Source organism: Amphichorda felina (assembly GCF_050947745.1).
Source record: "Amphichorda felina strain 45539 chromosome Unknown scaffold_1, whole genome shotgun sequence".
In the NCBI taxonomy this organism is placed as follows: domain Eukaryota; kingdom Fungi; phylum Ascomycota; class Sordariomycetes; order Hypocreales; family Bionectriaceae; genus Amphichorda; species Amphichorda felina.
In genome coordinates, this window is record NW_028145049.1 from 413,780 (window position 1) to 436,543 (window position 22,764).

The 22,764-nt window shown below is 53.5% G+C and overlaps 7 protein-coding genes and 1 non-coding gene across 8 annotated transcripts; 3 read left to right on the plus strand and 5 right to left on the minus strand.

Annotated features, from left to right (window-relative positions):
* Window positions 1–5,379: 5,379 nt before the first annotated feature.
* TMA20 (translation machinery-associated protein 20) lies at window positions 5,380–6,064 on the minus strand (the record flags this gene model as incomplete). The annotated part of the gene is made up of 2 exons (XM_083189637.1): window positions 5,380–5,986; window positions 6,051–6,064. 2 exons carry the CDS (start codon window positions 6,062–6,064, stop codon window positions 5,380–5,382), a joined length of 621 nt encoding a protein of 206 aa, XP_083053496.1.
* Window positions 6,065–6,366: 302 nt separating this feature from the next.
* On the minus strand, window positions 6,367–6,655 carry ACO1O0_000137 (uncharacterized protein; the record flags this gene model as incomplete). The annotated part of the gene is made up of 2 exons (XM_083189638.1): window positions 6,367–6,504; window positions 6,554–6,655. The coding sequence occupies 2 exons, from the start codon at window positions 6,653–6,655 to the stop codon at window positions 6,367–6,369; spliced, it is 240 nt and encodes a 79-aa protein (XP_083053497.1).
* A 1,417-nt stretch (window positions 6,656–8,072) lies between these two features.
* ACO1O0_000138 (uncharacterized protein) lies at window positions 8,073–8,945 on the plus strand (the record flags this gene model as incomplete). Its single annotated transcript, XM_083189639.1, has 1 exon — window positions 8,073–8,945. One exon carries the CDS (start codon window positions 8,073–8,075, stop codon window positions 8,943–8,945), a length of 873 nt encoding a protein of 290 aa, XP_083053498.1.
* An 883-nt stretch (window positions 8,946–9,828) lies between these two features.
* NST1 (salt tolerance down-regulator-domain-containing protein) lies at window positions 9,829–13,443 on the minus strand (the record flags this gene model as incomplete). Its single annotated transcript, XM_083189640.1, has 1 exon — window positions 9,829–13,443. The coding sequence occupies one exon, from the start codon at window positions 13,441–13,443 to the stop codon at window positions 9,829–9,831; it is 3,615 nt and encodes a 1,204-aa protein (XP_083053499.1).
* Window positions 13,444–16,353: 2,910 nt separating this feature from the next.
* RHO2 (P-loop containing nucleoside triphosphate hydrolase protein) lies at window positions 16,354–17,251 on the plus strand (the record flags this gene model as incomplete). Its single annotated transcript, XM_083189641.1, has 5 exons — window positions 16,354–16,388; window positions 16,496–16,574; window positions 16,637–16,642; window positions 16,708–16,899; window positions 16,961–17,251. The coding sequence occupies 5 exons, from the start codon at window positions 16,354–16,356 to the stop codon at window positions 17,249–17,251; spliced, it is 603 nt and encodes a 200-aa protein (XP_083053500.1).
* An 812-nt stretch (window positions 17,252–18,063) lies between these two features.
* Window positions 18,064–18,636, minus strand: ACO1O0_000141 (mitochondrial 54S ribosomal protein mL40; the record flags this gene model as incomplete). The annotated part of the gene is made up of 1 exon (XM_083189642.1): window positions 18,064–18,636. One exon carries the CDS (start codon window positions 18,634–18,636, stop codon window positions 18,064–18,066), a length of 573 nt encoding a protein of 190 aa, XP_083053501.1.
* A 1,111-nt stretch (window positions 18,637–19,747) lies between these two features.
* Window positions 19,748–20,662, plus strand: ACO1O0_000142 (uncharacterized protein; the record flags this gene model as incomplete). Its single annotated transcript, XM_083189643.1, has 2 exons — window positions 19,748–19,756; window positions 19,859–20,662. 2 exons carry the CDS (start codon window positions 19,748–19,750, stop codon window positions 20,660–20,662), a joined length of 813 nt encoding a protein of 270 aa, XP_083053502.1.
* A 1,003-nt stretch (window positions 20,663–21,665) lies between these two features.
* ACO1O0_000143 lies at window positions 21,666–21,764 on the minus strand. Its single transcript has one exon. It is a non-coding gene; the product is annotated as a tRNA-Pro (tRNA).
* Window positions 21,765–22,764: the final 1,000 nt, after the last annotated feature.

Here is a 22,764-nt window from a genome sequence, read left to right on the forward strand (position 1 = left end):
ATCAAATTACTGTGACCGCTTCTTTTTTTTTTATGTGCGCTGTGAGATCTTAGACCTTGGTGTCCGAGATATAAAACTACGATACCGGGGTAGCGGTATGCTCCTTTAACTATGAAATAATCAAACTGTGAGACTGTATATTAATTTTCTCTGTGTAGGACTTTTTTTCGAGATAAGAGAATAGCAATAGGTATAAAGCCAGTGCTGCCAGGTTTAATTCCCAAGCAGTGTGCTCCTACTCCGATGCAGTGATCGCATAATCCGTAATAGTATCATACTTTCGATTAGTACGTTGGAGAAAAATCTCTTTCCTATTTAAGACGCTTCCTAGGGACCTACAGTCTTCTTAATATATACCGTAATAAGTATCTTTTCTATTCTTTGTGGAAAATTATAGTCGTTTGTCGTATTTGGTGTCGCCTTGTTGTATTGCTCTGAACTCTGAGTAAACGCTGCCAGCATTGCAACATCCAGTGTTTTCTGTTGTGTGGGCCATATTTTATCAGAATAAGCAGTGCTATCTTCCACTGGGCAGGACATATCCCAATCTTCGCCCTCGAACCACCTTCGTCCTCTATTTCCCGGCTTCTCAACCTATCAGTCGTGTTTCCATTTCCTATTACCTAATTATGGATAGACTCTTACTAATATTTTCATCTTTATTCTCTTTAAAATTTGCCGCTCGTGGCCATTTCTACTCTTATGTCCTCAGTCTTTGCTTCTATCTGTTTCTCGAGAGTCGCGACGAGAGCTCCCTCTTGTCAGAGCTTGACCGCGCGCTTCCCCCTCGTCTGCCACCTGCTACCTATCTTCTAACGTTAATACAGGGAACGGCGACTATTGATGGCTATCTCGATGTCTCATTGTCAAAGTCAAAATACGTCGCCCACCGAAACCACTATCCGAGGAGTATGCTATATACCCTAAGCAACTCTAGAGCATACGTATCTTTAAGTCAAAATACCCATGTAAGAAGGAGATCAATGGAACTAGGTCTTCTAATATTCAAGCGGTATGCTCTATTGTTCTTAACGACTCCTACTAATCGATTTATCTAGGATCATGAGTATACTCCGACGTTTTCGCTAATGATCGAATACCCCTCCGCCCCTACCGACCTCCAAGATCCTTTCTTCTCTCGTATACGCTGGGGCTGTAAATATATATGACCTCCCTCCGACTTTTTCATATCGACATCAGTTGATGAGACTATCCGTCTGTGCAGCTCCCTATTCCCTATCATCTGTGTCTCGATTTGGAATAATCCCTAAACGGAGCGAGAAGAGTCGTGCCTCCATACCAGCCACTGGTTACTGGAATATCAGGCATCGTAGCGCTATCTGTCGTCACCACCATAAGACTCTAAGTAGGTTTCCCGGGATTGGTAGACTGTTGTGAGGGGGGTTCGTCGGGTTCTTCCTCCTTGGGCTCGGGCCATGGGATATCACCTTCCACCAAGTATATATGAGCGGATGATTGAGAGCTTATGGTGGTATTTGTAAATAATTTTTAAGCGCATTAAAAGCCAGAAGATCCCGGTAGAACACTGAAGATATTTAGCAATGCCTGGCGCTGGTATTAATTTAAAGGCACGGTTTATAAAATCCTAGCAAACAGAGGTAGGGCCAGTGCCTCGTAGGGGCCAGAGGTGCCTACCTCTATATGCAATCATCTTCTTTTCACAGGCAGCCATAATAGAAACTAGAAGGGGGGAGGCGGGGGACTAAGTGGTATTAGCTAACATCCTCGCCGCGCGTAATGGATATATCGTAGAGGTTGGCGCAGGGTCCCTTCTTACGGTCTTAACTGGTTAAGACCTGACCTGGTAATAGGCTGGGAGATTGGGATTTGACTGATGAGTTGAGGGAACGAGACTTAATGTCACGTATGATAGGTATGCAGAGATGAGTGTGTTATAACTTGGCCAAAGCTCCCGTAACAATGAATATCTATGATGGCGTTTCTCTATTCCCAAGCTTCCAAGACGCTAAATGCTAGGCCCGGCGAAATATTCTTTGAAGCTTCCCGGTACTTATCGATCGAAGATATAGTGCTGAAATATAGATATTGCTGCAAAACGTTACGCGAGCTTATCGAGAAGATGGAGGGAGTATATGCGCTCGAAATCGCGTAAGAGTCTTAAACACCGGAGGTATGGTAGTCGAAGGATATTGTCTTGGTTCAAAACGACCAGAGTCGGATATCAGGCAGCGTCGAAAATAAACTAGAGAATGAAGCCGATTTTTCTCATAGAGCAATTGTCGAAGTGCCAAAATTTCAGAAACGGCAGCTCAGAGTTGAGAAGCACTTTTTGGACTGCTATATCTCGAGCGGGAGGCGGCTGAGACTATCATTTACGATGGAGTAGTATTCCGTGTCGATGGAGTGAATATCGTTGTTGAGTGCGCAGTGGACCTTCGAGGCGTATGATCCAGCTCGCAGAGCTGAGTATGACCATGGCAATACAGCATATCTTGGCAGGACTCATGACTCTGTTTGTTGGTTCGAGTAGCCTATGGAGGAATCAAAGGTTAGTTAATGCTAGGGAGAAGGGAAGAGGCAGAGAGTTTGTGGGCAAACTTTCCACGGGTAAATGTCTTGTACAAACCAAGGCAGTCTGATGAAAGATATAGAAAAGTCTGTTGCATATCGTATGATGCCTGGGGATGATAATGGCTACTTTCTCAATGTTGTCGTTGAAGCTGGTGAACCACGGAGAAGTTGGAGGGAGATGAGTGTAGCTGAGGTAGGGCAGAGGGTATATGGAGGACAGTCCGTCCCTATTCTTGACCAACTATTATGGGCAATTATTTCTGCACTATTGTAGGAAATTCAGATTCAGAAACCCGGCAGAACCAGAACCACTTGTGAGGAGATAAAACTAACCTCCCAAATCCATCTTACACCCACACATCCCAATCACACCACGAGCTCCACGACACGATAGAATCTCGGCCGCCAGCATCCGTCAGAGTCGTTTCCCTCGACGACGAGGGCGATACTATGATTTTTCTCCGATATCATCCTACAGGTAAGACTCCTCCTATCGTTGAGTTTACTATTCCTACCTACTTGTGGTCAGCGGGATCATCACTAAACAACGTCAATGTATTTTAAGCGGAAGGAGGGGCCCCAGACCACGAAATCAAAACACATGAGCTACAGCTCAAATTTTCAAAGGCGCATCTTGTGCATGTCTCCATCCGTGCACAAAGGGCTCTGATGGGGAACTGCATGGAATCGGCTGAAAACAGCCAAGACTGCCTCCACCATTGGGTTTTTGAGCCCTTTTGTGACGCAGAAGCCTTCAAAATCGTCATGGGAATCATCCACGGATGCAATGATATGATTCCAAAAAGCGTCACTCTCCGGACACTTGCCTACATCGCCGTTGTTATGGATGATTTGCGATGCGAAGAGGCCGTCCTACCCATCGCAGAGACGTGGATTGATCAGCTCGAACACACGCAGGGTACAAACAACTACGAAGATACATCCCGGTGGATCTTTGCTGCCTCCGTTTTCCGTTACCACGAAATCTTCTTCTATAGCACCAGAGAGGCTATACTCCATAGCCCCGGGCATTTCCGTACCGCCAGGCTCCCCATCTGGCACCCTATCCAAGGTAAGTGGGGACTGAAGACGGTGTCTATGAGATCCCACTGTCCAAGAATATAGTTTCATATACTAACTCTAGAAGATGAAATAGAAGTCCGTCGTCAAAAGGCTTTCAATCAAGTGCTAGCGCAAGCACGGATGCTGCAAGACCATTCGACCCGGGGAATGTCATCGTGCGCCACGTGCGCACCGACGCTGCTAGGAGCACTAATTCAAGGGCTGCATTCTCTAGATCTCCTACAGGTCTCTGAAGATCCGAATGCTTCATATCCCTCGCTCAGCGTCTCCGAAGCGATCCACAAGATTCTGAGCATCTCACCACCCCCCGTATGGGCCCCTCTCCATGGCACCAAATCCGAGCATATAGCCGACGGGTTCTGGCACTTTCAGGTCTCGGGGGCGTACCTTTTGGCTGTCCAAAGGGATGAGCGTGCCAGAAGGTTGGGAAACACCCGTCCACGTAAAGATCTCGGATACAGCCAAGAGACGCTCAGGCCCGAACAATTCGGTCTTATCAAGCACAACTGTACTCTCAGAGCCCTCCTCACGATACCATTGACGGCGGTGGAAGGTGGAGTGGCGGGTTTGAGCCTGGTCAAGTTTGTTGGCCTGTGATTTTGAAGATTTACCATTTCGACGCTTAAAATCGTAGGGGGGTGTTGCTCGGGATCTATCGTTGCTGGACTGGCCTTCCCTGCCGTTCCAAGGTTGTCGTTTGATTTATATTCCAGTTTCAACAGTAGCTTTTTACGCTTGTTCAAAAGTTATCTCTTTGCTTCATAGAAGATCGCTACGTTTCTTGATATTTAAAGCTGTTGTTGCTCTCTATTTTCTCCCACAGGGCTGGGTCTCTTAGGCAGATACCAAACATAGTAATAGCCATATAAAAGCAGCTGCAATTCCCTAAACTACAGGAGCTGTTTCTTCTGCTCTATAATGAGGCTGTCGGAAAATCATCCACGACTCGTTCTACTTCAACTCAAGTCCCGTCTAAATAGCCCCAGGATGGACGAGGGCGACTCACCACTCGAGAACGGCCAGGAACAAGCAACCAGCGAGGAGCCCAACAGTCGCTCAAGGGACGACAGATTACATTTTGCCTAACCGAGCCAACTTGGAAGGGCTCATTGTCAGCCCTTTTTACCAGATAATACTATCCCTAGAATGCGGTTAGAACCTCGTCCCGGTCGTAGTAGAAGCTTCTAATATGGGAACTGAGCTGCTGACAAGTTCGGTCAAATAGAAATCATGGGTCGCGTGTGGTATTAAATGAGATGCCGTGAGATCTTGATGAATAATCCCATCTGTCTCGGGGAGCGTGCTCAACGCCATGTAATGTGTTTCCTTCCCTGTGGACAGTGTAGTCAGGCCAGCTAGACTGTTTTCCCCATTGCAATGATCACAGAACAAGCCGGTATACGATATGACAGGGACGCATCGAAGTTTTCTAGGAGAACTTGATCATTCGAATTGATCTATCATAAGTGGTGTTAACCTTGAGTTAACCGATCATCGGAACATAGCCTTGATGGCGCGAATTAACTGCCTCTATCCTCAAGGACATCCATATTAGAGCTTATGGGCACAATCCTTATAAGGCAAGATCACATATTCAATACTTATGTTCTCTTTATGGCAGGTTGCTGCCAAGTGTGTATCCCGTGACCCCTTGAACTGGGGTCCAGGGAATCGACTGAACACGGCATATGCCTAGCCCAGCGGCTCTCCCTGATCTCTCCGACTAACTCTCAACCCAGCGACTTAGTCAACAGCCAGGTTCCACAGCCCGTCTCCCAAGAAGTGTGCGTCCTCCACCACGGGGCCCTTGCCCTTGGCCTTGACCTCGTCCGTCCCCGCGACCAGCGTGCCGACCGCGCAGGCCTCCTTCTTGCCCTCCGCCACGATGACCACCGGTTCCCCCTTGAGCAGCTCCCTGCTCCACCTGCCGTTCTCATCAACACCCTGCTCCATCTCCTTGCCCTCGACAACGCCCTTGGGCCCGCCGTCGACGGGCAGCCTGCCGCCCTTGGAGGTCAGCCCGGGGGCCATGAGCGTCGCGCCTGACAGCACAAAGCGTATCGCGCCACGATCGATGCGTATCGTGGGGAACGCCTGGGGGAAGCGGTGGACGAGGCGCAGGTGGGGGAGCACGACGGGCCCGTCGGGGGTGTCCTGCTGGTAGAAGAGCGGGGTCGAGTCGAGGACGAAGAGGGTGTTGCGGTCGGGCAGCTTCATGCTCTCGAGGGAGCCCTTCTTGGGGAGCACCTCGTCGATGTAGGGCGTCAGGAGCGGGTATGTCGAGACGAGGGCGGCGCGGAGGGCGCGCTGGGCCGACGACTTGAGCTTTTGCTTCGGGGACGGTTGGAGTCTGCGGGGAATCAGATTAGCTGGGGGACATTGCATGGATATGGGCCGGGTGGTCTTTTCCGTACTCTTTTTTGAACATGTTGGCGGTGTTTGGGTAGGAGACTGGGGGAAAGAGAGGGAGAAAGGGCGGAATGGATGGATGGCGATGGTGGGGTGTGGTCAAGTGGTTGGCAAAAGTTGAGTCCAGAATGCCCCGCGATTGAATGTTGGCGGGGTAGTTGACGCACTGCGGCTGCCACGGCTGGCGAGGCGCTGGTCGTCAGGGGAATGAATGGATGGAATGCACATTACAGCACAGCAGCATGCTTCTAGTTATATATGGAAATCAGGAGGATATTAATTGTACATTTAAGGCCATAAGTCTAGCTCCCCAATTTTCAATTATCCGTAGGTGACATGAGACACGATGCCCGTCTCGTCTACGTGGACATTTAGGCGGTCGGCCCTGAAGTCGCGAGTGACCTTGGATCCAGGGGCGATGATACGGTGCTTCTCAGGCAGCTCGCGCTTGGAAAAAGCCTGAGGCCGTCAGTTATATCTGCCGTACGCGGGACTGCAAGGGACTCACCGTCGGGGTTGATTCCTCATCGTGGAGCGACTTGCCGACGAGCAGATTGGTCCACTCCTCCTTGTTGCTAGGGGTTGTTGACTGGGGGATAACGAGAGGCATTATGGTAGGTTGTGTGGTGATGATAAAGTTGGTGTTTGCTTTTAATGAGTTGTAGGTTGATTGGCGGGATGCTGGCCCAGAGGTGAGAGTGATTCGGGTTTTATACTCGCTGGTCAGTGATGATGCATTGATTTCAAGATCGGGTTCCAGATCTACAAAGGGTAGGTGCCATGAAGGTGTCGTAAATGATGACGTCGGCACTCGCGAAATCTTAAAACTGGAACCTGGAAACACGTACAACACACGCAACCTCGCCCCCAAGACTTCGGTAGCATCGCCACTCAAGGTTAGGAGTGCCCATTTCCTGTATGAGGGAGCTCTGCGTACTTCTTCAAAGAAAAGGAGCAATGTCTTTGGAGATACAGTCACCCCGGCTTTGACTTGGAATCACGGCTATTGAGCTGGTCCCGGGTAGGCTAGTTCACGGGTCACGGGAATGGGGCCATCATGCGGCTGCTGGACTTGGCGCGTCTGGAAGGTTGGGCCGTGCGAGACATGACAGGGAAGATGGGAATAGCCTCTTCATCTCTACTAATACAGATGCTATACGTACAATATTATGTTTTTGCACAGCGCATTCGTACGTACCTGGCAGTTGTACTCTCTTATTACCTTGCCGATCCTCGCGTGAATACGAGCACCAGCCACACCATTTGTTCCTGATACGTCCGTGGCTCACGGTGGGCCCGTGCGTGTCGCCAGCGCATCAGATTTCAGCCCATTTCAGCCCACCCGCCATCTTTGCATCCCGTCGGCATCCACCTTCCAGGTCCACGCTGTTTCTGTGGTGGCTTTGTGGCCGGACTGGTGCACAAGCACCTGGCGACAGAGTTCGCATTATCGGCCCTCGAGCAGGCCATCATAGCATGATTGAATAGAGCAGTCAAACTCAAACGTGGCCAGCTCCATGTGTTTCAAGCTGAGTTGGGGATCTAAAAATACCACCTACCACCGCTAGGGAAAAATGGGACCGCCAACTGCACAGCCATCCAGTTAATGCGCTCCTAGCAGAGCCACCACTGTAGCAGAGGAGAGGCCGACAGAGTCAGGGGTCCTCACCCAGACCCCAGTTGCCAAAGGAGGCTGACACACGAAAAAATGACCAGCAGGACTGTCCAGCACTCCTTTTCCTTCTGCAATTCCCATCGTCATTTCCAACCTCACGACGCCATCCTTTCCCGTCCTGCTTCTCCGACTAGTCCCTCGCTGGCGTGCATTTCTCTTCGTTTCATAGGTATCTGTGGATCGAACTTGCCCACTCCTCGAACTCCGTCCTCCGTGTGACCCGTCTCAGTCCTGAGACCTCTCGACCTTCGTTTGTGGAAACAAACCTCGAACCGTTGAGCCATCTCACAACGGTCCGCAACCGCCTCCCGAAACCCTAACCTCCCGATCATCATCCCCGCACAACGCCATCATGCGAGTCCTCTCGTCCCTCTTCTTCGCCAGCGGCGCTCTCGCTGCTGCTGTCGCTCGCCAGGAGGACCCCAAGTCCGCCGACTACGACTGCTTCCTCGCCAACCGCCGCGAGATGGCCGCCGACGCCGGCTGTGGTGACCACATGGCCCTATCGCTGTGCTTCTCCAAGCTCACCGACTCCGACCCCTTCGCCATCGCCGAGTGCTACAACACAGCCGGCTGTGGCGCCGGCCAGGCCGCCTCCAAGGCCGCCTCCGCCCAGGACCGCTGCGCAGACCTCTTCCCCGGCGACGCCGAGCTGCGCCGCCGCCGCCGCCACATCGCCGACGAGCCCTCCGCGCCCCTGACCGCGCCTCCGGCCTTTGGCACCGCCGACATCTTCCCCGGCCACGACGGCCTCTTCGCCCGCGGCCCCATAACCGGCGACGACTGCTTCACCACCAAGACCACCAAGACCGAGGTGTGCGACATGGAGACGGTCGACGGCAAGACCAACACAGTGTCGTGCTCCTCCACCGAGGTCCCCGTATCCGAGTGTGCCTCGGGCAAGACGTGCTCCATGGACAAGCAGGGCACCAACATCTGCATGGACCTCAAGGACTCGCTCGACGTGGCCGGCATCATCATCTCCATCGTCTTCGGCGTGGCCATCGTGCTGGGCGTCGCGTCCCTCACTTTCTTCTGCTGCCGCGACCGCAAGGAGCAGAAGCGCATGGCCATCAAGGCCGAGGCCACCGCCCTCAAGCGCGCCGCCACCAAGAAGAAGCGCGCCGAGGCCCGCGAGCAGCGCGCCCCGCTCATGCGCGAGGAGCGCCGCCGCGACGCCAGCGCCGGCTCGACCGACCCCTTCCACGACCAGAACCGCCCTTAGAGAGCGTGGGCGCCGGTAAGTGGTAGTGGTGGCGGCAATGCCACGGCGGGGAGGAGTATGGCAGCCGTTCAGGGGAGACGCTGAGCAGTCGGTGGTGGATGTGTATGGTAGAATCGAACAGAGATCAACAAGAAGGAGGGAGGTTTGGATGGTTGGCCATTTGGCCTGCATACAACATGATTGCGGCGTTCAAGACGCGCCTTTGACGGAGTTTAGTATGGCGACGCTGTACAACGTTTTCTGGGAACTTTTTAATCATTTGGTCTTGTTGGATTAGGCATCCCGGTGTGAGTATGGAAAACATCACCGGCGACGGAGAGCATCTGGGATAGAAGTAGCCGAGAAATTGATTTTCAAACAATTTTGATATTGACAACGTGCACAATGATGATTACATTTTTATGCGTCTTATAGTCGTTACATGATCATGATCAAGCGCCCGTGATAAGACATGAAACCTAGGGCGTTTCGCGTCAGAGGGCCAAAGTGTACACATTCAACATTGTCCTTGTCATTGACCAATGTTTGATAGGCTACTCGAACAAGATGTATCCCGTTGGCAGGTCTTCCCTGAGCTCTTCATATCCTCCGTATCATTAATTGACGTGGCTGTCTCACCACAGCACGTCTATCGCCGGTACATCTTGGATGGTAGTGTGCTGAGCGAAACCCGCATTCAACGTTTCTGCTTACGCAGTTGGTCCTCGAGTATCTCCAAAAGGCCATTCGCCGCGTCCTCCGAGTATGGCGTGGATGGGCTTCGATTATGTCCTAAGGTAAAGCACGGTGATGGTGCCACGGACACAGGGTTGGATCCTATGCCAAGCCGTTGCTGGGTTCGTGGGGACATGCCGCCTGACTCGCTCCTCCTCTGAGGGGAATTCTACACCCCTCCCAAAGCTGCCGAGCCCGCCAGTGGGCTTCCTATCTGCCCAGGCGCGCCTACGCTTCGAGGTAGCGAGTGGCGTCTGTCATCACCGTCCGGAAGCCATCGAACGAGATCGACACCCCTAATTGTCTTCGTCTCGAACATCCCACCGCCGTTGGAGGCGTTGCCGAGTGTATCGAAGAAATCCGTCAACTCGTAGCTCTCGAGCTTCCCGTGCTGTGATTCGATGTAGTTCTTGAGCGTGGACACTTCGACGAAGCCATCCGCACCGGCTTGCCCCGAACCAACCAAGTCTCGGCACGTCTGGCACACCATAGAACGGATAGCCAGTATGCTGGGAGGGTTTGTTCGTGTTGTGCCAAATGCGGGAGCCGGTGACGGCATGCCAAAGGCGGGTGGGATGCCAGGGGCACCCCAGGTCGGATTCGACAATCCTGGAGGCGCAAACGCATGCGCTCCAGCCGATGGAGGTCCCCAGGGGTTGTGTGCCAGATTGAATCCCGCGTCCACGAATGGATTTGATGCGAAGCCGCCGCGGGGCCCAGGAGGTTGTGTTCGGAAGCTTCCCGGTTTTATCTCCGATGCCAATGGCTCGTCATCCTCCAAGAGGGCCCGGCTGCCGAGATGCTGAGCCTCGTCATCTTGGTTGTCTCTTGACCGACCCTGGTTCGTACTGCCGGGCCTCCCAATAGGAGTAGGCCGCCCGATGGGCTGGGCAGGTCCTATGGGGCTGTCGAAACTGGCGGAGCCTTGTCGAGTGTGCGTATGCGGCCCAACTTGTGCATCTTTGGGAAGAGAGAATCCTTGCCCAACCTGGAAATGCTCAGCATGGCCTTGTGGAAATCCTGGCGGCGGCATTGGCACGGGCGAGAAGCCACGACCAACGGGACCACTGATACCAGGCGGCGGCATCATGATGTTTGGACTAGGACGGAACCCTGGCGGCATCATCGGATCGTGACCCAAGCGGCTGGCAAAGTCTGGCGGCGGGTGATGGTGTGCCAGGCCTGGAGGAGGCTGCATACCTAGAGGGGGCATGTGCACGGGGGTCGACTGGCTCGGATGGCTCGATACGCCACTGGCGGGTGATGAAGTCTGGGTCGGATGGGGCAGCGACCCAAGAACGGTGCCGCTCTCCTTGCGCTGCTGGCCGATAGGCCGAGGGCTCGACTGCGATATCGACTCCGGATGTGGCGATGCTTCCTGACTAGGGACAGAGCTCGGAAGCGATGTCGGCGTGCCTTGCTGTCCAGCATCCTGCTGCTGCGACAGTGTCCGCGGCCGAATCGGTGCCGAAGCCTTGGGAATGACAGGTGTTGCCACAGGAACCTTGGGAGAGGCATAGTTCAGGGGGTTGGGGGGGTGCTGAGGGAGAACAGTCGGTACGAGAATCGGCGCGTGTTGGCCACGCTTCGATGCCGGCGGCGATGGTAGAGGTGGCTGGGCTGGCTGGCTGGCGACTTTCTGGGCTGCCAGTTCTTCCCGGGCCTTCTCCTCCTTGGCTTTGTCCCGTGCTTCCTTGGCCTCCTGGGCCTCCTTCTGAGCCCGGGCAGCACGAGCTTCCTTCTCCCTCTTATCGCGCTCTTGTTTCTCTCTGCGTTCCAGTGCCTCGCGTTCCTTCTGCTCACGAGCTTCCTTTTCTTTCAGGCGCTGCTCCTCTTTGAGCTTCTTCTCGCGCTCCTTGGCCTCGCGTGCCTTGCGCTCCTGCTCAGCCTGCTTCTCTCGCTGGGCATGGATCCGCCGTAGCCTCTCTGCCTCTCGCTTGAGTCGAGCTTCTTCTTCGGCCTTCTTCTGAGCCTCCTTCTGTTTCCTCCTCTCTTCGGCCTTTTGGCGCTGCTCAGCGGCTTTTTGTCGCTCGGCCTCGAGTCGAGCGGCCTCCTGCGCTGCCTTTTCGGCCTCCTTTCGAGCCTTCTCCTCGGCCAGTGCCCTCTTCTTCTCGGCAGCCTTCTCCTTCTTCTTCTGGGCGTGCTTAGCTTTCCTAGCCTTTTGCTCGTCCTCTTTACGGGTCTCTTCGTCCAGTTCCTCAAGGAGTTTATCCTGGCGCTCCTTAGCAACCTTCTCCTTGTAGGCCGACAGAACACGTTGTTCAAACATGCGAGCAGCAAATATTTGAAACATCCGGCGACCTTCCTCCATCCGTTGCTCCTCCGTCATAGGATCCTGGCAGCAGCACTCAGTATGGGGCCTGGACGGCATGATGGACGGGCTTGAGTATACCTCTTCTTCCTCGTACTCCTCATCCTGACTGTCCTCGTAATCTTCCTCTTCCTCGTCCTCCTCCTCGTAGTCGTCTTCTTCTGGAGGAGGATGATTGTGAGGTGCGGAGTACGAGCCGTTGGGATGACCGTAACCACGAGAGAAGTGCTCGCGAGCATCTTGCTCCCGGGCCATTCGACGCTCCGCAAGCTGCTCCATCATTTCGATGAAGCGTTTGCCGTCGTTCTTGAGAAGGTCATCCGCCACGGTGAGAATGCCGCCTAAGTCCATGTTACCATATCTGAGCAGTAGTGATTCAAGGAGCTGCGTACCCTTGACTTGAAGGCTGTTACCGAACGTCAAGAAATCGGCCACGTCGCGTTCGTGAGGGTCGTGGGGGTCGTGATACTCTTCGGGAGCTTCCTCGTCACTATACTCGTCATCCTCCACTTCGTCTTCACTGTAGACTTCCTCCACTTCCTCATCCTCGTCTTCGTCGCCGAGTTGCTCCACTATACGGCCGCGCGGTGGTGGTTGCGGAGAATAAGGAGAATGCATCCCTCGGAATGGGTGGGTCGAGAAATCGCGCGGTGCTGCAAGCATTGGTGGTCCCTCGCCCTGGTTGGCAAACTGCTCCAACTCAAGGTAGTAGGCATCATATAACCCTTCGAGTTCTTCCTCGATTGCGGTACGCTTGCGGCCGCAGACGGTACAGCTGCATGTGTGCTTCTGCTGTTCCTTCATCTTTTTCAGCACGGCATCTTTCTCCACCTTAACCAGCGACTTTCGTTCGTCTTCGCCTAGCCCAAGCCAAAATGCCTTGATGCGCTCTCGCTCCTCTTGGTTACTAGTACTCCATATTTTGTCGCGAGACATACCAGGGGGTGGAACTGTTCCCGAAGTCGAAGACAAAGTTGGTGGCCCACTTGAAGGTGGCGGGGATTGGTCCTCACTTCCACCTGAAGCATTCTTCTTCTTCTTCTTGCCCTTCTTAGATTTCGACTCGGACGCCGAGTGTCCGTTAGTGAGCTCGGATCTGAGCACATACTCATACTCATCATCATCCTCGCTGATATCGTCGTCGTCCCCCGGCATGGGAATGTGTAGTTTTCTCGTACTGGGAGACGGAGACGGGTGGCCGTTGAGCGCTTGTTCGGCAGCGGCCTTTGCCGCTGCCTTCTCGCGGCGCTTTTGTTTCTTGCGGTTCACTGTCGGCGCCGGTCCTGCTTGGGCGACTGGATCGGCCGCGCCGCCTGTCGGGTTGGCAGTTGTGGGTGTCGATGGCTGCGATGACTCGGACATAGCACCCTTAGGGACCGTGATAAACTTGGAGCCATCCTTATTGGTGTATTTGGCGGTATTTCGAGGTGATGCCGGCGGTTGGGTTGCCGGTTTCGGGTGGTTGGCCGGCATCGCGTGCTTACGGACAAGAGACGGGCGAGAGCATGAAGAGAGGTAGGTCGCGCACCACGTTTCGCCGAATAGTAGAGTGGGGTGAAGGTCTGCGGGCGGCGGAGGAGCTCGTTAGCTGTGAGGCCGAAGATGGACTTGGGGAAGTAGGAAAACGGCTACTCGGGTCGCAATGCAGTGAAAGCAATGATGTATGGGGAGAGGGAGAGAGGGACAAGGTTTGCGACCGTGGTGGAGGAAGGGCGGCTCGTTGTCAAAATGAGGGACAGGGAGACGCGGGCAAGCGCAGGGCAAAGCCACTCACAATGACACTAGGTGAGGGGGTCTCGAAGGCGTCGGCGCTGGTATCGGGCACAGAGACGCCAGGGACTGGGAATATTCGAGTTGATATTGCGGCGCGAGCGGGGCCCCGGGGGTTTCGTGGTCGTGATGCTTGTGGTGGTGGTGGTGAGGTCGGAGGTGGTGTCGAGATTGATTTGATGGTTTGACAGGCTGGAAATCGATAGAAGTCACCGCCCAGTGTGCCTGTGCTGTGCCTGTACATTGGGCTCTAGAAGCCACTACCAGGAGTGAAAAGTGGGACGCAGGCTGGGTGCAGCCATGCACGTGACATCACTCGCGTCACCGAGCGTTTGTTCTGGGGTTTTTCGCCTCAGGCACCAATGCTAATCTATCAAGTTCCTCAAGCTCTTTATCCAAATCCGATTGTTTCATCCAGACATTATTAAGAAGGACACCTCTCCTTCGTACTTGCGGTATTATATGAGGGTTTGCGCTTTTGTCAACCAGTTGAGGGCACCAGCGCTCAAAATTCGTTTACTTCAGCAGGTTACTAGGCCGTGCTGAGGTACCAGTTTCTCCCTTGGGTGGTTCAAGGCCGCACGTTGGAGGTCTAACTATCGGGGCTCCTTTGGAGCTCCTCATGTCCCCTAGCTTCGTAGACCGACCAAGCGCATTCAGCCTGAGTACCGCAGTAATACTGTTAGTTGGTAGGATTGGTCTCACATCCGCACATGGATGCCTCAGCACTATCTCAGTTGTAACTGGGTGCGTCAGGTCAGGTTTGCGTCATCATATTCAACGAACTTCGATTCATCGCTTTTGGCCTCGACGATTTTATGCTTGTCGTACACGTTATCTGCCTTGGGGAAGAACCCCTGGGGCAGCGGGTATCTCCAGGTCGGGATTACGCGCACTAAGGAATTACTATCTTCTTGGGCGTAATGCTCCGTCGAGCCCCAATTCAGGGTCACTCAAGGCGATACAGGTAACAGCGGCAATGGAGGCAGTACGACTACTACGATTTGGGGTTCCCTCTCTGCAGGCATGGACCTGGCTACAAACGGAAATCTGAAGCTGCCCAGCCGGAGCTCCCCGAGTCCACCGAGGTGGTTTTTGGCCTCGTTTTGCCTCGAAACACTCGGATTGTCTCACTAAGAGCCAGTATTGCTTAGTGCCATGGTGGGAATATTGTAGTACGAGGGCAATGGGGCTTGATGCAAGGACAGCCCCATCCAGGCTTGCAGCTCAACTTGATGCAAGTGTGAGACACCACTCAGCCAAGTCACAGACTAGATACGAATGAGCTCATATTACTCGCAGGTACATAGGACGTGGTGTTGATGCATCTACTTTTGAGGTCCCTTGCTGTGAGTAGGATTTCTCAAACATGTCCTACTACTAGTAGGAGTATGCCCTAGTCTGGTATAGGTCAGATACCTAATAAACAAGCACATCGTACCTGAAGCCGCCAGTGAGGCTTGGATGATGTGCCCAGGCCACAGTCAGTATCGTCAAGGTGGCCGCGTTGACGATGCCTACATTGTTATATAATACCCGCGTCGTGCCTGTCCCATTTCCAGGGCCCAGTTCAACATGGCAACCAGCACTCCGTGTCCCATTCAATGCCGATTGATGGGCTCCGAGACTTGTTGGAGCCCGACAGCCGCCACGCCGACCTCGACCGGTACATGTGTATGTCGCTGACTACATGAAGCTGTGCCTTAGCGTACTTAGCGCAGCATCCAAGCTGCCTGTTGGCACACCGATTCAGGAGCTGGTGCCTGTCCTGGACCCTTGAATTGCGGGCAGGTTTGTTGCTGTTTCGACGGAGTTTTCCCACTGACAAGCCGGCTGGTTGGCAATTGCCCCTGGAATTTCTGCAATTGAGGCCAAGTGGCGCACCATAGGCCCTCCTGGCGTCCTCCTGCTCGGGCAGTCCCACCAGTAGACTCCATTCACGACGGGAACCCCGGCCCAACCCACCACCACCAAAGCTGGAGGACTGCTGTCAATTGCTGATGCTATTGCTACTACTTACGTAGCTGTTGTTACCCAGGTGCTACGATTCCACGAAGGACCTACTGCGCAGTCCTACGCATAAACATCCGGCGGTACCCAGAGCAGTGCGCAACCGGCGTCCTCGAGTCCTTTCAGCTCTCTCGTATTTTACGACCAAAAAAAGCTGACCAACACGTTCCTCTCCGTCCCACCGCCGCGCCCCCCGAAGCGAGCTCGTTTTCTTACCGCCCGCTGTTCGCTGTTCGTACCGTTGCAACCTTATTCCTCGACCTAAGCCTCGCCTGACGCGCCGAACGCCCACCTCCCAGAAAACCCACAGCAGGGCCCCTCGATCCAGAGCAATCGATCCGAACTGAGTCGACATTTGCGACCACCATCCTCGACTGTATTTGCTGCGCTCCCTTCTCTCTTCTCCAGGGCGAGACATTTCGGCCGCTAGTCCTCGTAGTAGTCCGCATCTCCGCATCCAAGCGTCCCCGAATCGCCCGTCCGCCGCTTCCAATCCAGGGGCCCAGCCCGTCAGATAGCGGTCCTACTCCTCCCCCAGGAACCGCCGGATCCATTGCCCTCCCCCATTCGAGACCGACTTGCCCCCTCCCCTCGTCATCCGCCATGGCGACCGCAAATTCCTCAAATGTCATTCGAAGGTACGGTGGAGGCACTGGGTGGCCGGCTACCGACGATCCGTCATCCCGTGGCGCATTGGGCGGTACCCGACATGGCAGCACATGGCTGACAGGACTTTGGCTTGTAGAAAACTGGTCATTATCGGAGACGGCGCGTGCGGCAAGACGAGTCTCCTGAGCGTCTTTACCCTGGGCTACTTTCCAAGGGTACATTGTCACTTCCCTACGTGGATGGAACAAGTTCATAGTTTGCTAACATCCTTTTGCAGCACTACGTAGGTCTCTCCCCAGCGGCTACCCGAATCCCCCAGCGTACCAGCGATACTGACGACCCCTGGAGATCCCGACGGTGTTTGAGAACTACGTGACAGACTGCAGAGTAGACGGCAAGTCAGTGCAGCTAGCGTTGTGGGACACGGCTGGCCAGGAAGACTACGAACGATTACGACCGCTGGCCTACTCCAAGGCCCATGTCATCCTAATAGGCTTCTCGATCGAATCCCCCGACTCGCTAGACAATGTCAAGCACAAGGTGTGTGGAGACGGGCGCACGCTGGGGGAACTATGATTTTGGACTGACCACGAGCACGCAGTGGATCGAAGAGGCCACCCGCCTGTGCGCCGACGTGCCCATTATCCTCGTCGGCCTGAAGAAGGATCTCCGTGAGGACCCCGTCGCCATCGAGGAGATGCGCAAGAAGTCCCTGCGGTTCGTCACGGCGCACGACGGCGAGGTCGCCGCCCGCGAGATTGGTGCCAAGCGCTACTTGGAGTGCTCCAGTCTGAGCGGCGAGGGTGTCGATGACGTGTTCGAGGCGGCCACGAGAGCCGCCCTACTGACCTTTGAGCACGGCGAGTCCAGCGGCTGCTGCGTCGTTCTGTGACCTCCCAGGACGATACCGGGCACCCGTCGACGTATTGGACATCGTGTGCCTGGCACTCAGGCGCATAACCGTTCTCCCAGCTTCGTTCGAACTGAGGGGAGCCTGAGAACTCAGCCCAAAAAATGGCTGGGCCCTCCCGGCCTTGTTCCCCTGGCACGAAAAGGCGTGTCAACGCTCCACCTACCAAACCGATATTCCGCTCCTCGGCATGACTCTCTTATCTCCGGCATATATCTCGATCTAACTGAAATTTCGGTCTTTCCTAGTTGGCGAGCGTTTACTGTTTTTGCTTTTATCTAGCGGCCACGCTCTGGGAGCCGCTTCTTGTTCCCTCTCTCACTCGCTCTCGTCTCCTATTTTTGTATTAGTACCGCGGGTAGCGGATAGCATAGACATACCGTTTCCCCTTACGATCCCGTTTTTTCGGGGGTTAAGGTCTCCTTTGTGTTGGCGCTGCTTGGTGGACGGGCGGTGAAGCGTGGCTCCAAAATGGGGGGTGGTTGAAGGGGAGGACAAGTCATGAGATGGACGGGTCCAGTCGTCGTCACGGCGACTTGTTGGGTAGCTAGTGGGTGGCCATGTAATGGAAAAGTCATGATGGCAATACTCCCAAGCTGGGCTTGCGGAGCATGTCTTCGCGAGTAGCAAACCGAAGCCAAAGTGAGCATGTGTGTGTCCAACCTCCATTCTGAGACCGGCTCATGGTCCAGTTATCTTGTAATCGTACAACAAATATACCCGCAAGCCTGGTCTTAAGGGCCATGCGAACAAAGAGAATATGGGTACAAAGCCAATTTTCCTCCACAGCCCCTTCACCTCGTCCACTCGTGATTCCACGGCTTAGCTCCCGCATAATCCGTCTGGTACCGCGCATATTCAATCGGGACGGCATCCTTGCCCCAGACTCCCTTCCTCTCCATGGCAACCCGGTATAGGTAGCCCTCGTCCTTGTTTCCGGGGCCGACCGTCTGGCGCAGCTCCTCGCACGCGTTGTACATGCCCGCCTGCATCCGCGCACGCTCCTTGTCGCCCGTCTCACGCTGCTGGCGGCGGAAGAGCAGCCACGCGCGGTGGATGGTCCAGTGGCGCAGGTACCGGAGGCGGGCCATACGCAGGGGCGGCGGCGCGGGCGAGAACATGTTCTGCTTCAGGATCTTGACCCGAGCGTAGAACTCGGACTTGGGGGCCGATTTGCTCCGGCGAGTCTTGTTCGGCTTGGCCTGGCCACCTGAGGAGGCACCGCCGCTCTTCTTTGCTGCCACGGCGGCAGTTGTCGAGAATGCCCTCACGGTAGGCATGGTTGAGGGAGTCGAGGCAATGAGGGTTGTGTCTAGGGCGGTGGCGGATGAGCCTACCATCCGCCTAAGGAGTGATGTGAAAGCCATGGTCGGCGCGCGGCGCAAAGGGCGTTTGCACCGCGTGGGAATTGATTCTCGGTCTTTCGGACGGTGAATTGATTCGAGGGGTTTGTGAATCTTGTCGGATTGCTCGAGGTTGAGGCCTGGAGGTACGGTTGGTTTCCAGCCGAAGAGGGTGTCGCGATCAGATATTGGCGGCCGTACCAATCCAGGACCAAGTCAAAGTTCTCGGTCTCGAAAGAGGCAGATGTGGCTGGTGCTTTTGTGGCTGAGTCTTGTATGGCTGACCATCCGGCGCGGAGAGTCTATTCCCCGGAACGTTGTTCTCATTGGCCCGTTTGACGTACACTCACTCCTCCCTACCCAAGTGATGAATGGAAGTACAGAACGGTCACAATGGAAATAGAAGGTGCACCTGACCCAGTAGTACTATACTGGAATTGAAGGCTGTGCCTTGCTACCTAAATACTAGTAGCCAGCAAACATAGGGAAGTTTGGTGAACTATTAGTTGAATGCTTTAGTCTGACTTCGTTCACTTTTCCTGCATAGGAATTCCATGCAGTAGAAAACCTATGTTCTTTGTAAACAGCCATGGTGCATTCCGGATGAGCCTACGCTCCTACTGTACTTTGATTATCAAATTATTACCAACTAATCCTAGATCTCTCATGAACTTCTACAGTTGTCTATGGGCTGGAAGATTGCGTAGGTCTTTCTACGAGTATCCATGCAAGTATTCAGGGGCTGTTTGACAGAAGGCGTGAGAAACAGTCAGATAGGTGCTTAGATACAAAGGACAACAGGGTGTGAAATCGGTTGAGATATCTGCAGGTCAGAGGCTGCTTCTGTTGTGAAGCATACTACCTATATATGGACAAATGGACATGAAGTTTAAACTGCCTCCCAATAAATGAAGTTTAGAAATATATAAGAACCCCTGGTACTGGTGACTGGTGACTATACTCTGAGAGTGAGTCTTTCCTGCACCCACATCCCCGTGCGACTCCCTATATCCGTGATCCAGCGTTACTCCTACCTTCTGCTTCTGTGTCATCCATTCCAACTTCCATATCTCTCGCATTATAGCAAGTTCTTTTGTAGTGTTCACTAGCGATCTGTTTTCTATCCTAAACCAAAATGATCCGGGTACGAGACTTCCTGAGGAGAGTACCGTGGAATCCCCGGCGACTTCTGGGGATTTTCCTAGGAAACCAGACTGACGAAAACCTAATACCTCTTGTTTCTCAGGCTCCTCGGACCTGTCAGGACTCTTCAGCACTTAAGATTTCTCAGACTAGAAGTTCTTCTCCTGAGGTGGCAGCTCCATCCCAACGGATTCCAGAGACCCAAGCCACATCGCGTCCCGCCAACCCAGTCGACCCGTCCGCAATACCCAGCCACCAAGGTGTCAACCACGACGAGGGTGAAATCTCGAGCCAAGAATCAATTCCACTCGATGACTCAATCAGCGAGGAGGATGATACGTGGGGTGTGGTAGACCCGTCAGAGCCCTGGGTCGGCGACAATTATTCTCGTCATTCCCGGCCACGGGCCAGCCACTCCACACCCATGGCTACGGGATTGAGTCAAGAATCAGTCCACCTAGACCATGACGACTTGGAGACTGTTTTCATTGATTCGGACGACTCGGATATCGGGTGGGAGGGCGAGAACCAGCCTGTCGACTACAATCTCCCCTTCGACCACCCCATCAGGCACGAGACCTACCCCTTCGAGCAGGACTACCCCAACGCCGCGCCAATTCTACGATACATCTTTGCCCTCCCGCAAGCGCGACGCGGTGCCGTCATTGTCCGAGCGATGCGGGGCCAGACGACCACAACACTGGCAGAGGTTGCTCGCCATCTGGAGCAAGCGGTGGTCATGGGGCGCGTCGTCGTCAACGGCACCGTTGTCCGGGCACAAGACCTGGCCATAAGACTCCAGGAGAGGTGGGCGTTCTGGAGGCCCGTCTTGTTGGAGGAGATATGGGACATGGCGGCGACTTTTGATGGGCGGACAACGGTGCGGCGAGATGGAAGGTGGCGCTGAGCTTTGGGGAGACACTTGGTTTTGGGAACTTGCAATCAAAAGGGGATTGGAAAAGCGTCATGGAGTGGTATGGACATAGCGACGACAGGAGTTACGGATTTATGCTAAGATGGGGGTTTGCAGGTGAGAGCATCCAAGATGGAGACATGTACACTAAGATAGTTCCCTCTTTGACTAGGGCATCTCATACCTGGCAAATTCCATGCATCAGCACCAAGGCGTACGTATTTCAACGATGATGGTACTAGATACCAAGGCACCTCAAAGTCTATCATGATACTACTGGTGTCAGCCCCTCCAGTCGCAATTAAACTATGGAAGCCCAAATCCTTTATAAAGTTCAGAAGCAGCCCCCTACGTCTATTTATCCTCTTTTGTGTATTAATATTGAATTTCGAAGAGGTAAATGTTCTGAGTAGTGTTTGTATATACTATCAGGCAGCGGCAACTTCGAATTTGCGAGCTGTGACCCAACTCACGCCGTTGGGTACCACTATTGGGAGGCGGATGAGGGGCGTGTATAGGTGCTCGAGGCCCCTTATCCCATTTCCACTCCGGACGTCGTATTGGATTATGAATTTTTCAACCACAGAGAATCTGCAGAGTAGGATCCTTCTCAAGGTCACAGTACCTGAGAAAAGTTTCGAATCGAGGCCAGTTGTCCAGTAGTGACACCCATTCGCTAAGGGCGGGGTGAGCTTCAGAATAGGAGCCTCCATATATTTCATCGTCGAGACAAAAGGAATACTGAGCAAACGGATATATTTGAGAAGCAGAGTTTGGGAGAAAATATCCCAGTTCATTGCTAGGGCGTTGTCTGTGGTCAATAACACCGTGGATGGGTTGGAGATGCACCCCCGCCTGGCAAATGTCCCTAGCTGCGCGCTATATATACATATAGAGTCTCTCAACTCACAAGGCAAAAAGTTATCCTGGCAACCAAAGTATTATTATTACCAAGCCCTGCGAGCCTGAATTTAGGCTTTCCAGCAAAAAAAAGATGGGGCCTGACCGGGGTTTGAACCCGGGACCTGGCATAAGCTCCGTAACCCAAAGCTGGGATAATCCCGAAACGCCAATCATACCACTAGACCATCAGGCCGATTCAACATCCGCTGGACAGCGATCATCCAGGGGCCATTTGTCCGTAGGATTACCATAAGGCTTGGGTCAGGATCTTGGAGGTCCTATTTCACACACGCATGCCGGCTTTCACGGAGGTGGTGCCGCTTGGAGCCCCACAATTGACGTGCTCAAGGAAGGTAACCTGTCCACGAAGACGGGGGGCCCTACTGTCCATCTTGAACATATACAGGATCCTGGGGCAATCGCGGTCGATCTTTGTGGTGATCAAGTGTGAAGAAGGGCTTGTGTTTCAGTGAGCCAGAACACTAGGTGTGTAGTGACAAACTGCATAATTGGGAAGTCCCCTTACCATGCTTACCAATTGTACTAAGGTGTACGTTGTTGGCTGCCTCCAAGTTGAATACGGGTTGATTGTTTGTTACGTGATGTTTTGAAGAAACTCAAGTTTACGGGAGTGTGGTACAGATGCATTAACGATAAACTTGGGCGGTTTGGAACGAGGACCAGCAGGGCGAGTCATTGTGAGCGCCCCAAGGTGCATGTGTTGTGGATAAAGTGACTGTGAGGCTTCTAGAATGAGAGTGAAGAAACTGAGAACTGTCAACTAAGCACACTGCACAGCTGATACATTTTCGAGAGAGGGAGGACTTTGACGGATGGCGGGGACAAGACATGAGGGTAACAGTCATTGGTGCTCAGGGGGTTGACGTGTTCTAGCAGGAGCTCGATGACATGTTTTATAGGAGATATCCTAAACTCCTCTGGAGACAAGGAAAGGAAGAGTTTATGGTCTCTAATTTTACATAATTACCTCCGTACATACTAGGGGAACATTGGGCAGAAAGTTGAGCCAGCAAACTTCCACTCTGCTCTGCACAGAGCAAGCATCCTGCCATATGTCGACAAGTAGTCTAATTTGAAAACCCATTTGTGCTGAATAAGCGCTTCCATCATTCTATTTATTAGTTACATCTAATAATGTATGTGTGTCTATCTTCCTGCGCCCTTCAAACATG